We start from the raw sequence: 15,981 nt of genomic DNA on the forward strand, positions 1-15,981 counted from the left end.
TGTCACTGGTTCTTACTTATTCTGATTCTGTCTCCCCCCTTTATCATCATACTGTTTTCCCCTCAAGTTTCCTCTCACTGACTCCTACTTATTCTGATTCTGTCTCTCCCCCTCCCCCCATCATCATACTGTTTTTCCCCCAAAGTATCCTGTCACGGGTTCCTACTTATTCTGACTCTGTCTCTCCCCCCCCCCCCATCATCAAACTGTCCCCCCCCCCCCCCAAGTTTCCTGTCACTGATTCCTACTTATTCTGATTCTGTTTCCTCCAGTCATCATATTGTTATTTTTTCCAGAGTTCCTGCCAGTCATCATACTGTTATTTTCTCCAAAGTTTCCCATCTGACAACAATTCCTACTTACTCTGATTCTGTTCCCGCCAGTCATCATACTGTTTCTTCCACTGCTGGTATTGCACATCAAATTCTCTCTCCTCTTGTGAAACAGCTTCTATTCTTTGTTGGAGATTTCCTAAAATGAAAAAAAATTCAGCAAGTAACAATAGAATTTCAATTTAAGCCTGTAAATCTATATTTGGTAAGAAGCAAATTCTGCATAATCAGTACAATCAAATAATAGTTTATTAAGATTATTCCAGTCCTGAATTCATACTTTTGTGTGCGTTATGTAAACAATGAGATTATTCATCATGCACTGAATAATTAGAGCATTTAGTGAATCTTGCCACTGCTGAGCATGTTTATTTATTAAAGGGCATGGTGACTAAAAAAAGGGACAAGACACCACGCCAAGCTAGTACCGTAATTTTTGGGTTATAGGTCGATGGGGTATATAGGTCGAAAGGCTCATTTTCAGCCTTAATTTTTGAAAAATCCTAAGATAGGACGAACTTACTATATAGGACGAGGCTTTGTTTCCCGTTTTCTAAAGATGCTTACGCAGATACAACGTATCAGAACAGGTAAACTCCTAGAATTACCGGGGTTATTCCGTGACATAAACATATCAAGAAATTGAACAGGTATTTTAATGAGTACAGAATTTAAATAAAGTTTTTTTTTTTAAAAAGTAGTTAAAACTTCTTTGAATTGTGTACTACTTATTTTTTTCCAACTTGCCTGTTCAATGCCTCTGTAGTTTCACACCGTTGTTAAATCAAAGGCATAAATAACACGTAAATACATTATTATTTTACAGCTATAATATTCGGGAAATATCCGAGACCAAAGAATAGTAATTCCGATTTCAGAACAACTTGGACACATTCCTGTTAACTTTATTCAGACATTATTTGCCGGTGGACGACAATTACTTCGATGTCCGCCATTTTTATTTTTCTTCTCCAGGGATTCGCTAAAACATGCAAATGACCATTGAATGTATATATCAAGCAACAGTAAAGAATTGAAATCATATTAACACTCTAATAAGTTTAATTTATAAATTTAATTGAGAGTACATTCACAATTTGACTGTCAACATGAATTTCACGGCTTTGTTTGTTCAATGATGTGTAACACTAATACCTATAACGGCACGTGGGTTTGTTATAATCATGCCCCGCAGGCATTTAAACCAACTGAACACAGGTGTTACACCTTTGTGTACACAGTGTAAATCCCTTTATCTTTCAGACAATTAAAATTCTGTTAGAAGCCAATCTTTGTATGCCGGTAATTCAATGTAAATTATATTTCTGTCACCCGTATTTATTGCTAATTCTTTGCTTAAGACAATAAAAAATATGTTAAATTAATATACTATTTCAATTTATCGCTACTAATAAATGGTAAAAACACTACAGTTGTGATCTTGAAAATTTTTCCGTATTTTAAATTTTGCTACGGTTGCGGTTTTACTTTTAGTAAACGGTAGCGACTTCCTAACTTCACAAGATGGATACCGCATGATGTTAATCCTAATGGATAATACGTTGAGGAATTATTTAATAGATGAAGCAATGTTGTTTTCCTTTGTCATCAACGTATAATTAATGGAATTTATTTTGTAAGAAAGCTATAGAATAAATATTTTATTGTTTACCTGGGCATTAATTTTTCTGCGTAAAATAATGAAAAAAGTTATGAAAGTGGCACAGATTTGCTTTGAAATTGACGTAAATTTTATTGATTTTGGGGCATTTTTCGTAAACTTGAGCCTTAGAAAGGTCGAATTCGTATATTGGGCGACCCCAGCGGTTCTGAGAAAAAAAGTATCGACCTATTATCCGAAAATTACGGTATGCTTTAGATTAATCACTAAATACATATATAAGCATACATTTTGTGAAACCAACCTGAACCTCCGGACATTTGTTGCTGCATGCCTCCTTGTTGCTGCATGCCACCTTGTTGTTGCATGTTTCCCTGTTGCTGCATTCCACCTTGCTGTTGCATGCCTCCTTGCTGCTGCATGCCTCCTTGCTGCTGCATGCCACCTTGCTGTTGCATGTTTCCCTGCTGCTGCTGCATGCCACCATGTTGCATACCTCCATGTTGCTGCATACCACCATGTTGATACATGCCACCATGTTGTTGCATGCCACCATGCTGCTGCATACCCCCCTGTTGTTGACCCCATCCCTGTCCCGCTCTGTGTTGCTGCTGTGTCCATGTTTGTTGCTGTTGCCATTGTGCTGCTTGTTGCTGCAGCTGAGTCAGTTTCTGCTTTTCTGCATCAGACATGGGCTTCATTTCTTTTTCCTGATAAAAAGGAAAATAACTTGATTTGGTGAAAAGATTAAATTCCAGATTACATATTTTCTTGCCGAAATAGACAAATTTCACATCCTGTAGGGTTCTCTATCAACTGTTTTACTATGTTGGCCCCGAAACAGTAAAATTTTCTCCGACACAGTAACAATTCACATTTTATGCATGTGACACAGTAAAAATTTTGCAACACAGTTAAAGATCATCAGAAAATCCAAACATATTATCATTAACTTCAACTTTAATCAAACAATTCATTCGTCCTTTGATTCTTAAAGGATAGTACTTAATAACTCTTAATTAGGGCTTCACCTTGCATAATCAATTATCTCCTATAGACCCTCACAGGACTTCAAGCATTAAGGAAAAAAGATAAATCTTGAAGCGAAGGATCGTGTCAAAACTGCAAGTGCTATTGATAAAGCATCTACCCGTGGATAAAGCATCGGTTTATCCAACGGGTAGTATCATCCACACGTATGAAATAAAATGAATTATGGATATAGCCAAGTAATTTTGTAGGTCCTAGTGACTTCGTTATAAGAGTTATTAGAGTTTTACTCTGTGTAACTGGTATTAATAATTAATGGTACCATTCCTTATGCCCAAAAAACATTATTTTCCCAATTTTGAAACTAGAAATTTCTTCTTGCAAAACTGTAGCTCTCTGCTTGATAAAATTCAGACAGAGAGCTACAGGTCCAAGAGATGTCAAGACCTTCAGTTTATGCCATCTGGCATCACTTTTTATGTTGCTCACTTTAGGTATCATTTCTTGTAGTTTATGCTCTCCTTCACTTTTGAAATATATCTGATAATTATTCATACACTTACATGTAACTCCTATTATTGATAATTTAATTACCTATCAACTGCCCAAAACAGTTATGCACTAAAGTGCATGTAGCCACAGAACTGTGTCTCTCAGGTTGAATAAATTTGTGCATTTATGCATTGTAAAAACCTTCAATTATTGCAATGCTTCTTGTTGCATAATTTATTTATGTTTTGATGTATTATATCCATTTCTCCATACTTCCGAAAGGATGTTATTTCATCAACAATATTTTATTTATCTTTCAATGGTTACTAGCAGGCACTTAATGGCCTTTGATTGACGAATGTAAGCTTTAAACCAGAAGTCTCTGTCGAGACTGTAGCTCTACTGGTTTGTACTTATAACAAAGGATAAGAAAAGAAGCCATTGCAATCAGACCAAAACTGTAGATGGAGTGAGGTTTTAAAGGAATTTCACGGACATTTCTATTTTTAGTACTAATGGCAACATCATTCATCAAAATCAAAAACCGATGCACTATTTAATGTATCTTAGTGTAGTCTACTTGTGTGCCAAGTTAAATTGAAATCAGACCAAAACTGTAGAAGGAGTAGTGTTTTAAAGGAATTTCACAGAAAATTCTATTTTTAGTAACCACGGCAACACCATTCATCGAAATCAAAAACCGATGCACAGAATTATGTGTCTTAGTGTAGTCTACTTGTGTGCCAAGTTACATTGAAATCGGACCAAAACTGTAGGAGGAGTAGCATTTCGAAAGAATTTCACAGAAATTTCTATTTTTAGTAACCACGGCAACACCATTCTTCGAAATCATAAACCAATGCACAAAATTATGTATCTTGGTGTAGTCTACTTGTGTGCCAGGTTATATTGAAATCGGACCAAAACTGTAGGAGGAGTAGCATTTTGAAAAATTGTTTACAGACAGACAGACAGACAGACGGACGGACGACGGACGCATTACTATCGCATAAGCTCTTCTGGTCTCTGACCAGTAGAGCTAAAAATTGTGTTCCTATGTATATGGTGAAGTCTTTCTAAAATAGAGTACTCTAAAGATAAAGTATCAGGAATTGTAGTAAAATATATGGTAATTTTACATACACCATTCTTCAAGCACAGGAAAAATACTAGAAATAACACCTGAAAAAAGCAACAAAAAGCACTGACATAAATCAAAGGTTTTATCAATACTTGGATCTGTATGCTCTCTGGTTTGTTTGTCTGGATTTTCTCTTTAGCTAATGTAAAAGCATGGCAGTTAAAATTTTAAACAGCTGATAGGTCCAGTCTAGGGCTGTACCAATATATCGATACGTATCGATATTCAAGAAAAATATTGTATCGAAAAGTAACTTCCAATACGTATCGGACAGACATTTTTTCTTCTAATTCTGTTTAAAAGATGGGAATTTCAATCACCAAAGATAAATATTTTACTTTTTTGAATTAAAACCTTCAATAATTATATAATTTCTTAGGAAATAAAACAGTTTTTATAATTATTGCAAAATAGAAAGAGAAATTTTTTTTAACATGTTGATTTTACTGTCATCAAAAGTTTTAATTGAAGTGTTACTTTTAAAGACAATGAGACAAGAACTTTAAAATGGGTAATAAAACACTTAATTGTTATGAAATGTATGCATTAAAATGATTTAGAAGCCTTTTCTGATGGACTTGTTTTAGAATCCAATATATCGCATATCGCTTTAAAAAATATTGTATCGTATCGTATCGAAATTTTTGGCTCAATACACAGCCCTAGTCCAGTCCAAAGACTATTTCTACCTACGTAGCTATTAATAATTACGTTTGTATTTAATCCTACCCAAAGTAGCTATTTTTACCTATTTTCTGCTTTTTACTTGCATTTTGTGGCCAAACAGCCGAACAGCCCAATATGGCGAGTACCAAATTTATTGATACAGTGGTGATAACTGATGATGGATATGACAAAAGTTTGACCAAATAATGCTTACTTCGTGAATTAACAATTTTGCATAGAAACTACAGGGTTCGACACTAACGGTGGACCGGCGGCCCGAGTCCACCAAAAAATTGGAAGGTCCACCAAATGTTCTGGACTAGGTGGACCGTCGGTCCACTTAAAATTTAAAAACTTAAAAAAAACAAAAAAACAGCAAAATTCCGGGGTTTTTTTTCTTCTTTAAATTGACATTCGTAACTCAAAATATTAAATCCTCCAAACAAGTACCTGTATTTTACAGAAAATAAATATAAAATGTGTTTTAGGTAATCAAACAAACCTAGCAAGTAGATATATTTTACATGTAAAATTGATGACTCCAATAAAATTGAGATGTTAGAACATTCAACACGGACCTTGAAAAAGAAGCATGTAAAAATCGTGCCAAATTAGCCAGTCTCTCCTCTGTTTACGTAATGCACAGAAAGGTGTGAAAATTACACTTGGTAACAGGAAATCGCTTCACACCTGAACGCACACTGTTGACCAGGTTTGGAGATAATTAGAATTGATTGACAGCTGCATTAATTTATGCATTGTTTATTTTTGTTCATGGATTTTCAAACAGCCGTGATTTACATACATTTTACAAACACGGAATCTGCAGTTTCTGTTTTTTTTCTTGATATACATTATATCACACAAAAGAAACAAAGGATCACTGTTTATCTGAATAAATAATAAATTGAAAAAAAAAAATAATAAATACATATACATGTACTTATATCAGTTCTGCATTGCTATAAAAATGTTTTATCCATAGATATATAAAAAATTAACTTGTTTTACTGAACAACTTTTATGTAATTAATAATTAGAATTTTAAATTTCATATACATCTGGAAGAAAAATAAATGCAGGTTTTTACCATTGTAGTTAATAATACAAAATATTTTTGGATTTGTAGATTTATCCTTTTTTTTTTTTTTTTTTTAAGTTTTACAATATTGCTGCAAAAATCCTGACTAATGGATTTGATTCTGTTGAATGGTTAAACTTATCCTTTATAAGTCTGACTGGAATAGTTAGTTTCAAGCCTTATGTAATGATTAATTCATTAATTCAAACATTTATGAAGGTCCACTAGATTTGAGAAGGTCCACCAATAATTTTTGACAAGTGGACCTGCGGTCCACCAAGGTAAAAAAGTTAGTGTCGAACCCTGAACTAATGTAAAATTGATGATTTAGGAAGTAATCATTTTTTGGCCAACATTTCATCGTATTCATCATAAATATTGTGACTGTATCAAAATATATGGTACTCACCATGTTGCGCCATTTGGTGTTTTGGCCACAAAATGCAGATAATACAAAAAGTAGGTAAAAATAGTAGCTGCAGAACTGAAGTGTTATGGTTTTATATATTTGTCTTTGACCATAATGCTACAAATCCCGTAATGCAAAAAATGTGCAATTTACAGCGCAAGATTTTTTGCGTACTGTTTGGGAGAATTTCTTTACATTCCAATTTAGTAAATCATCCACCTATCAGCCCCTAATTCCGGACACATTTGTAAAAGAAATTGTATAACTTATCCTCCTCTCGACCCTTAATGTTCACCTTTACAGTCTATAAACTGGCTTTATTTAAACTGTCCGAGGAATTGCAAAAAATTCTAATTCAAGCCAGTTTATCGCTTGAAGAGACAACTGTATAGTATTGCGAGGTGTATAATATATAGATTTATTTAAGGAATGAAACTTATTTCAACTTTTGTTATACGATATAACATAACTTGAGACAGTCTATGCTTTATAAACTGCAAAGTGGTTTATAAAAAAGCGTAAACTGCCCCAATTTATGTTATATCGTATTATATAAGTTGAAATAAGCTTCATTCCTTATAATTTAATTTCAATGTAGACAATGAGAAAATTTTTTCATTTTTTCCTTAGCTTCAAATATCACATATTTTAAAAGTTAACGTCAAGCGGAGTAATACGTTTTTGACATAACTCATTGTGACATCGGCAAGTTATGTTATACAAAATGGATAAAACCACTTAACCAATCAAATGACGTGTTAACTCTAAAATTAAATTATTAAAAAATGTGTCTAGAATTATGGAGGGAAAGATATATGATTTACCAATGTTGGAAAACGGAGAAATTCTCCAAAACAGTGCGCAAAAAATCTTGCACCGTAAATTGCACATTTTTTGCATTACGGAATCTGTAGCATTAATTATGGTCAAGACTAGAACATAAAACCATAATGCTACAGTTCTGCAGCTAGTAAAAATAGCTACTTTAAGTAAGTTTAAATACATTCATAACTACGTAGGTAGAAATAGTCTATGGACTCAGACTGGACCTGGCTGACCCCTCTAAACGATTGCTTTCTTTTAACCACAAACTCTAATTACGGTAAAGCTAGGTACCCACCTTAGTTTCTCCCCCATCAGGTGGTGGGTCGGGAGGGAGTGGTGGTTTCTCGTCGGCTGGGGGCTCGGGTGGCGGTGGCTTGGTGTCACCCCCGGCTGGCAGTGGCGGCTGAGCGGACTGACCATACATCCCCCATTGTTGTCCTCCTACTTGATTCATCTGCTGCCATTGTAACAACTGCTGCTGGTAGTTTGGATCCATCTGTCCATAAAGTCCATATCCTCCTTGGACATTACCCCAGTTAGGATACATAATGGATGAACGTGGAAGTAATAGAAATCAAAAGACGAATGTTGTTTGTGCAAAAATGGCGGCGCGGCATGTAACAAAGTAAGTCGTTCTTCGTAGATTTCGGACAGGTATTGCAAAAGGCAAATAGATCAATGTAGATAAACTGTCCAAAATTTTCCAATATGCACCTACAAGAAAATCTCTTGACAGAAAGTACAACGATTCGTGACATTTGAAATCACATCCTACACAATACTAAAGTAATAATGGAAGGTGAGCTTTTAAGCAATATGAGCCAAAAAAAAAATTGAGAATTTTATTTTGCTAATTCAAAATGTGTCATTATGAAAAGTAATTTAAACCTTTATGATAATTTCACTAAAATAAAGTAGGCTTATTAAATCATTTCAAAAGAAATGCATCCGTACAAATCAAATATTTAGGGGTGACTGGAAATTCCAGAAGCCCCCCGTTTTTTGGAGAATACCCATACAGAAGGGTAGAAGCCCCAATAAAGTGGTAGAAGCCCCATAAAATTGAATGAAATGGGGTACATAAAATCCTAAGGTGATGTTTAAATGAATGATATCGATATCCGTAAATTTTTATAGCCAATTTTACCTCAGAAATCGGGCGCCATTACTGGTTTACCGTACACCACGCCCGATCTAATTTCGAAGCGAGCTGCTGTTTATCATCGTATAGATAAAGTTAAAATTATTCATTTTAATTTTAATATGTTTGTTATGCAAGATATATATCAAATATTATGTAATAAATATTTTTTTTTAATTAAGAACGTTAGCCATTAAGATAATTTAAGATTTTTTTTTTATTTTTGAGATTTTAGAGAAATTCAATTCAATTCACTTTATTACGTAAGACATACATCTTATTGTATACAATATAAATTTATAACATGTAAACAGTAAAGCATAGCGCAGGTATTTTTTTTAACAGTCAGCATAATAATTATACAATCAGTATCATGATGATGGAGAATGTACAAACCATTTTTTTTAAATTTGTTTATAAGGCAGTATGACATTCATTACGTAAGTTAAAAGCATGGTACAAAAACTTTCCCAAATTACAAAGGTCCTTAACATTATGTACACATAACAACTGTATGAATTTAAACATAGATGGTTTTTCCCAGTAGAATTTTTTTAATATATTTTACTCGTAAATCCTTGTATCGTGGACACTTTAAAACAAAATGGAATTCATCTTCAATTTCAGAACTACAAACTTCACATATTCGGTTTTCGCGCAAGATAATCTATGGCGTCCACTTTCAATAGCTAAATTATGTGATGACAGTCTTATCTTGCTAATTTGCTTTTTATTCATAATTTAGAGATATGATTATATCCAAAAGCTTCAAAGCAAAAATAATAATAAACTAGAGCAAAGCTCGTTGCAAAGCAACGAGTAGGTCTTCCGTCATGTTTGACCGGAAGTGGCTTTCATTTTTAACAGAAATGAGAAATAACACCCAAAAATGCTTTGATTCCTCAAACTCCATGTTAATTATTGCAAAAATAAGCCATTTTCTGTTACTTCCGGTTTGACCGGAAGTAACGACGACGGACGGAAAATTAATTTTAATGCTCCCAGAGACATATGTTACCAGAAAACTTGTCAAGAACGACAAATATACGCGTTTTCCGACTACTTCCGGTTTGACCGGAAGTGACGACGCCGGACGTATTTTGACGACTTCAATAGATTAATACGTTTTGAACAATTTTGCTTCTTAGACGTATCACAAATTCTCAATACTTTTTGAGATATAAAGGAAAAACTTTCGGCCCCTCTAGGCCCCTGATTTAAGGGGCCAGCCCTTTTTTCGAGATGTCATTTGAAAGACCTTGAAATTCTACACCTTTTTTGTTCTACATGCTTTAACAAAATATTTCTAGGTAAAAAGTTATCGTTGAAAAAGTGCTTAAGATTTTGAAATTCTTGAAAGGACTATTTTCGGGCCATAGCGAGCGTCGGCGCTTCGTACTTCCGGTAGTTGTGATATACTTAGTGCACTTCTCCAAAGGTTGCTCTAAGCATCACTGAAAATTTCAAACTTCTGTGTTAAGTGCTTTTTGAGAAAACTGCCGGACAAAGTGACCCTCTAAAAATCACTAAATCGCGGAAAACTCCGAACCGGAAGTGACGTCATCAAAATAAAAAAATATATATCTAGATTTTTTGATGTTCTATCAGACCTGAAAGTTTCATGAAAATCGATCGAGCCGTTCTCGATAAATCGTGCGTACAAAATCGGTAAGAAAAAAAACAATAATAATAAAAATAGTGGAAAAGAAACCTAAGAAAAACAATAAGGTCTTCCGCTGAAGACGGAAGACCTTAAAAATAGTAATGATAATTAATTAATAATTACTTATATGTTTCAAAGAGAACAAAAAAATAAATAAATTTCAAAATATGAAAATACTGAATTTATTTTTGAGATTTTAGACAAATTATGAATTTAGAAATATAAAAATATGAAATTCAAAGGTTCAAAGCAATAATAATAATAATTAAATTTTAAAAATGAAAATAATAATTACTTATATGTTAAAAGAGAACAAAAAGTAAATCAATGTCAAAATATGAAAATACTGAAACCTGGAAAGAAATAGTAAATTAAAAGAATATATCAATTTTCAAATATATAGATATTTTATTTCAAAGTAACCTTCTTATGGAATGCCATATACGACAGCCAACTGCTTACTGCCAACTGCTGAGGGTTCAGAGGGGTGGTCCGTACCTCTCTCTCTAGATCTATGCATGTAAAACATATCTTATTTGTAAAAACAAAGAGATATAAATGTTAGATCGGCGTTTTCTACGTGGAGGGTCCAAGATCAGTTTTAGTTCGTTTAGTTTATACATTAACCCATGACTGTACAAATTTTAAATGCCCCCACCCCACCCCCAACATATTTTATCATCTCCAAGCATAGGTATTTTATGTAATTTTACATTTCATTGCCAGTTGAATCTGTCGACTAAAAATTTCCATTGCCTCTCTGTTCAAACTAATTTCATCTTCACGCCAAATATTTTTAACCCCTACATCTCTCCAAAATATCACATTCTGAGAATTCCCATATTTCCTTCGTAGTGTGTTATTTATGAATTGTACTTTCATGGATCCATGGTTCCACAAATCATTTGCCTAAACAGACTTCCAATAAATATTTTCTGAACCAAATCATTTCTTAACAGTTTTTCAATAATGTTTTGGATTCCTAACACTATATCTGACAGAGAAGATGAATATATATCTTTTTCTCCCACTTGCAGAAACACTTTTAAACCAGTCTTAAACCATTAAAACCCAAAAATGTTTTTAAAATTGTATATTTTTTATTTTTTCTAGAGTAGGGTTAGTATCAGGCAGTATTCCTCCCCGGCCAGACGGGTGCAGACCAGTGAATACTGTTTGGTGTTGTGTTAGATTAGAATAGGTTAGGTTAGGAACATATTTTTTTTTTAATGTTGCTAATTAAATTATAAATTCCTTTCTATGAAATTTTTTATAATGTTATTTAATTTTATGTCAATTTCTTTCATTTGGCTGTAATATGTTTATACATGAACAAAAGATTGACTAGGAATAATGATAAAGTATCTTTATTAAAATAAGTCTTTTTTAATTTTTTTTAATTTTCTTTTAATCTTTCGGTCATCTTTCGGTCCTTTGACTTTCATATTATTCTAGCTGTTTCAAAATTCAAATCATGGCTCTACAATTAAGGAGGCCTCCACGTGGCTAGAGCTGGGAACATAAGGAAACTATGAATATTTTCCAGGTATTACTAGTTTAAAAGGTCTTTATTAATTTATCATTATTAATATTAGTATCAAAATTATCAAATTCATATTTTCCTTATTTTCCTTATGTGTGTGCTAATGTCCTTAAAATGAAAATTTGTATTTAAAGCATATTACCATTTCATATCAACATTATTTTAAAAAAAAGATTATATTAAAAAATCATTTATTTTACAATTTGATAATGAAAGTCAAGAACAATTGAGCATAGTCAAGGTTCAGTGTATATATACACATGCCCTGCCAGAGGGGGGTTGGTCAGACTAGCTGAGAACAGGTGTTTGATCAAAAAGAAGTTTATTGTCAACTTGACCAAGTGTCAACAGCTGTGTATATATTGCATGTACACACACAGGGGTGCCTCTCTATCCCAGTACATAACAACACAGCTAGCTGATGTGTAAATAATATTCTCACCATATTCTCATAATACCCACTTTACAAGTGGTTGCATATGCAATTATGCACATTTTATTCATTTTTATGTAACTTTTTTATTTCATTGACCTGGATTCTAATAATTTCATTCTAATGGATACATATTGCTCTCTAATATCAATGAGTATAATTTGTTCTATTACATGAACAAAAAAAAAATGATAAAAGAACCTCCCCCAAATAAAACAGAACCAAAAAAAAAATTACAACAAGTAACTGGAAAATAATAATGAATGCATGAATACTGAATTTCAAATATGAATAAACATGGAAGGAAAAGAAACCAAAACAAATACCTTTGAAATTAAATAAATTAACAACTTAAATCACTTTATTCATTAATTTATTTAACTTAATTTTATATTACAAATGATTGGAATTTAAAAAAAGGAACTTTATTAATTATTAATTGCCTAGTTAAATTCATTTAAAACACCCAATCAATTAGTATTTTCACTGTTACAGTAATCTCTATCAACAATCTCAATGTTTTTATGTAACAGTACACATCATCTATACAAATATTTTCATATTTTCAATAATGATTTTCGATATAAAATTCTTTTTGGTAGGTACAAACCAGTGTGGATAAAAGTATTCAAGTAGGCCATGAAATATGTTCATAATTAATATTTTATTTCATTTAGGAAATATGTAAATATTTTAATGCTTCATTTATATTCTTAACTTTCCTTTCATATATTTTTTTAAAAATAAAAATCATATATTATATTATTCACTTTTGATCAAGATAATGGTAATGATTTTCACCGATTACTCTAAACGACTTCAGGGATCGCGATTTTAGATCGGGCGTGGTGTACGGTATATGAAGACAAGAAGAAAAAATGGCGCCCGATTTCTGTCGACTCTGAGGTAAAATTGGCTATAGAAATTTACGGTTATCAATATCACTCATTTAAACATCACCTTAGGGTTTTATGTACCCCATTTCATTCAATTTTATGGGGCTTCTACCACTTTATTGGGGCTTCTACCCTTCTGTATGGGTATTCTCCAAAAAACGGGGGGCTTCTGGAATTTCCAGTTACCGGGCTGATCGGGCGCGGATCCAGGATTTTTTTCCAGTGGGGGCTCCAGTCAGTCAAATAAAAAAAAAACAAACTCTTACAACTCAACAATTTCTTGACTACAACAACAACAACAAAACCAAATAATTTAACTCGATCATTTTCCATACGTGAAAAGACTAATTCGTGGGGTTGTAGGACTTTTAAAGCTTCATACCTATGACTTTTCATGCCAATTATACACAGATCCGTGTTTTCAAAGAGGGTTCCGCGATTTTTAGGGGGTTCCTGAATCCAAGGTCATTTGGGGTGGGGGGTGGGGATTAGTATAAAAAGAATTAACTCTGCAAATCCAGGGGATGCCCCCCCCCCCTACTAGATCCACGCATGATGATTTAAGAAAACTACATTGTACAGGGCGACAATAAAGTAATTTTGCATCATTAAAGAGCTTTTTAATAGTCCTTCTTAATACGAACAACAGTTTATAAATGTTCTTTTTTCTGAAAAAAATTCTGTAAATTGTTAACGACAATTTTGCAACAGAAAATTTTGACATCAAAGTTGCAGCTCATGTTGCTCTAACAACTGACAAATGGCGCGCAGCCACAAGAGAAAGCAATCTAGACTTCTAATACGGAGGGTACACATAAGATGAATTCTATCGACCATGTGATAAATGAATGTAGAAATCCCTGTTATAAGACAGTTCAACTATGCACGTTTTGATCCTTGTTTCTGATGCCAACATTTTAATCCCCTGTTCAAAGTGAACATGCACGTACTGAATGGGGACTAGAGGGGCCCGTGTGATTCTTTAGGTGGTGAGTGCAAATAAAATTGTTTCTAAATGATTTCATCCCATTTTCTAATTGTCGCCAGATCAACATGCTTTGTCAACTCCGAACGACTTGACTTTACCCCGTGCACTTTTAACGTAAAACAATACAAACTCAAGAGCAGACCAAATACGGCCGGACCTCTGAAACATCATATGTGGGATCAGGTGCCATGGAGGAGTGAGTATCCCCTGCCGACCTGTGACACCCGTCGTGTGCTCCTTGTTAGAGACCACTGATATTCTTGTTTTTTTTTTTTTTTACAACTTGTCTGTTTGAAACTTACCTTGTTATAAGAATTGTTGAAGAACATGCTCTTACCGAATCAATGAGAGAAATAAACGCTGTATACAGTATATCGCTGCATTAGTAAGTTGATGACTGAAAAGTTAGTCATCGCGTTTATCATAAAGTTCGATTGTTAGATTGCCACTAACATTTTTTCTAGTAAAATACACCGTATCAAAATATATGAAAAGACATGTCAGACTCTGTAGTATCCTTTATTTCAAGCTCATCGAGATATATTGTATTGCATCGATATAAGAATAGAAAAAAAATGACGTGTAAATTGACAATACGTCGTCGATATATCTAAGTGAGATCGCTTGAGCCACAGGAGTTCGCGTACCTATCAATTTTGCCGAAATTTTCGGTAAATAAAAAAGATACGTAATACCTATAATAATTATTATACGTATTACGTATTTTTTTATTTAATGAAAATTTCGGTATAATTGATAGGTACGCGAACTCCTGTGCTTGAGCGATCTTGAAAAAAAAACATTTTGCATTAAAAATGCGTCAACGGAGATTTTTGTAAAGATATATACTTTAAAAATTTCTGTTCTACCCAGTCTTCACAACTTTGGTGATACCATGAAATATGAATATAGCAAAACACCTTAGTCAAACTTGAGCTCATAAGTAAATTCAACAATACAAATCAGTTGCAGAGCAAACTCGGACCTCTAAAACATCAGATCAGGTGCCATGGAGTAGTGACCACCCCTAGCTGCCGACCGATTTTTTGCGTCGTTATTTGCATTCTTTAATTCCATCATTAAAATATATCGGTCTGCATTTCAGAATCATAGTCAGAGAGTAATTTATAGTGTGAAAGACATCTTTTGTCGTAAGACTCTTAGTACATTTCATATGTAAGATACATTGCAGATAGTTAAAATATCTTATACTTAAAGAAGGATATGGAGATACCGCACAGTATTCAATATCAAAAGTCCATAAAACAATACAAAATAGGAGCAGAGCAAACACGGACCTCTGAAACATCTGAGGTGGGATCAGGTGCCATGGAGGAGTGAGCATCCCCTGCTGACCGGTCACACCCGCCGTGCGCTCATTGTCATGATCGTGAAATAACGGAAAATCCTTCGTCAATTCAGTGTATAAATTGATTTACAATTGGTATAAAAAACGTCATTCATTATGTAACTTGGTTGTAAGGTTACCATTAACTTCTTTTTCAAATAAAATATCCAAGTAGGAAACAGATGTGTCAGAGTCTATGGTATCTTTTATCTCAAGCTCTCCTGGATATATCGTATCGACGTAGGAATGGAAATTACCATTGTTAATTGACAATACGTCGTCGATACATCTGAAGGTCGAGTTGAAGGCCACAGCAAGTGTTTTCTTCTTTTCACGCAAAAGATTTTGCATAAATTCTGCTTCATATGAATGCAAAAATAAGTCTGCTAATAACGGAGCGCAAAGAGCATGG

At 33.6% G+C, this 15,981-nt stretch overlaps 1 protein-coding gene across 4 annotated transcripts; it reads right to left on the reverse strand.

Annotated features, from left to right (window-relative positions):
- Nucleotides 1-340: 340 nt before the first annotated feature.
- LOC134259605 (protein argonaute-2-like) lies at nucleotides 341-8,177 on the reverse strand. 4 transcript variants are annotated; one of them, XM_062742210.1, is made up of 4 exons: nucleotides 7,853-8,177; nucleotides 2,438-2,663; nucleotides 2,258-2,308; nucleotides 341-471 (listed from the first exon to the last, which is right to left on the reverse strand). In XM_062742210.1, the coding sequence occupies exons 1-4, from the start codon at nucleotides 8,102-8,104 to the stop codon at nucleotides 356-358; spliced, it is 645 nt and encodes a 214-aa protein (XP_062598194.1). In that variant the 5' UTR covers nucleotides 8,105-8,177; the 3' UTR covers nucleotides 341-355. The 4 variants fall into 4 exon arrangements, with proteins under 4 accessions (XP_062598194.1, XP_062598193.1, XP_062598192.1 ...); XM_062742209.1 differs by having other exon boundaries at nucleotides 2,258-2,344; XM_062742208.1 differs by having other exon boundaries at nucleotides 2,345-2,663.
- Between the last annotated feature and the right edge of the window lie 7,804 nt (nucleotides 8,178-15,981).

This window comes from Saccostrea cucullata, unplaced genomic scaffold (genome assembly GCF_032062105.1).
Source record: "Saccostrea cucullata isolate Sc308-1 unplaced genomic scaffold, CSIRO_AGI_Scuc_v1 ctg12562, whole genome shotgun sequence".
NCBI classification, from domain to species: Eukaryota; Metazoa; Mollusca; class Bivalvia; order Ostreida; family Ostreidae; genus Saccostrea; species Saccostrea cuccullata.

What these genes read in the sequence shown, in the direction of transcription:
- LOC134259605 (XM_062742207.1), bottom strand. Translation starts at nt 8,104, where the DNA reads ATGTATCCTAACTGGGGTAATGTCCAAGGAGGATATGGACTTTATGGA. An exon ending in CTGATGGGGGAGAAACTAAG is followed by an intron (nt 2,664 to 7,852) that starts GTGGGTACCTAG and finishes CCTTTTTATCAG; the next exon opens with GAAAAAGAAATGAAGCCCAT. An exon ending in ACAAATGTCCGGAGGTTCAG is followed by an intron (nt 472 to 2,257) that starts GTTGGTTTCACA and finishes TTTTCATTTTAG; the next exon opens with GAAATCTCCAACAAAGAATA.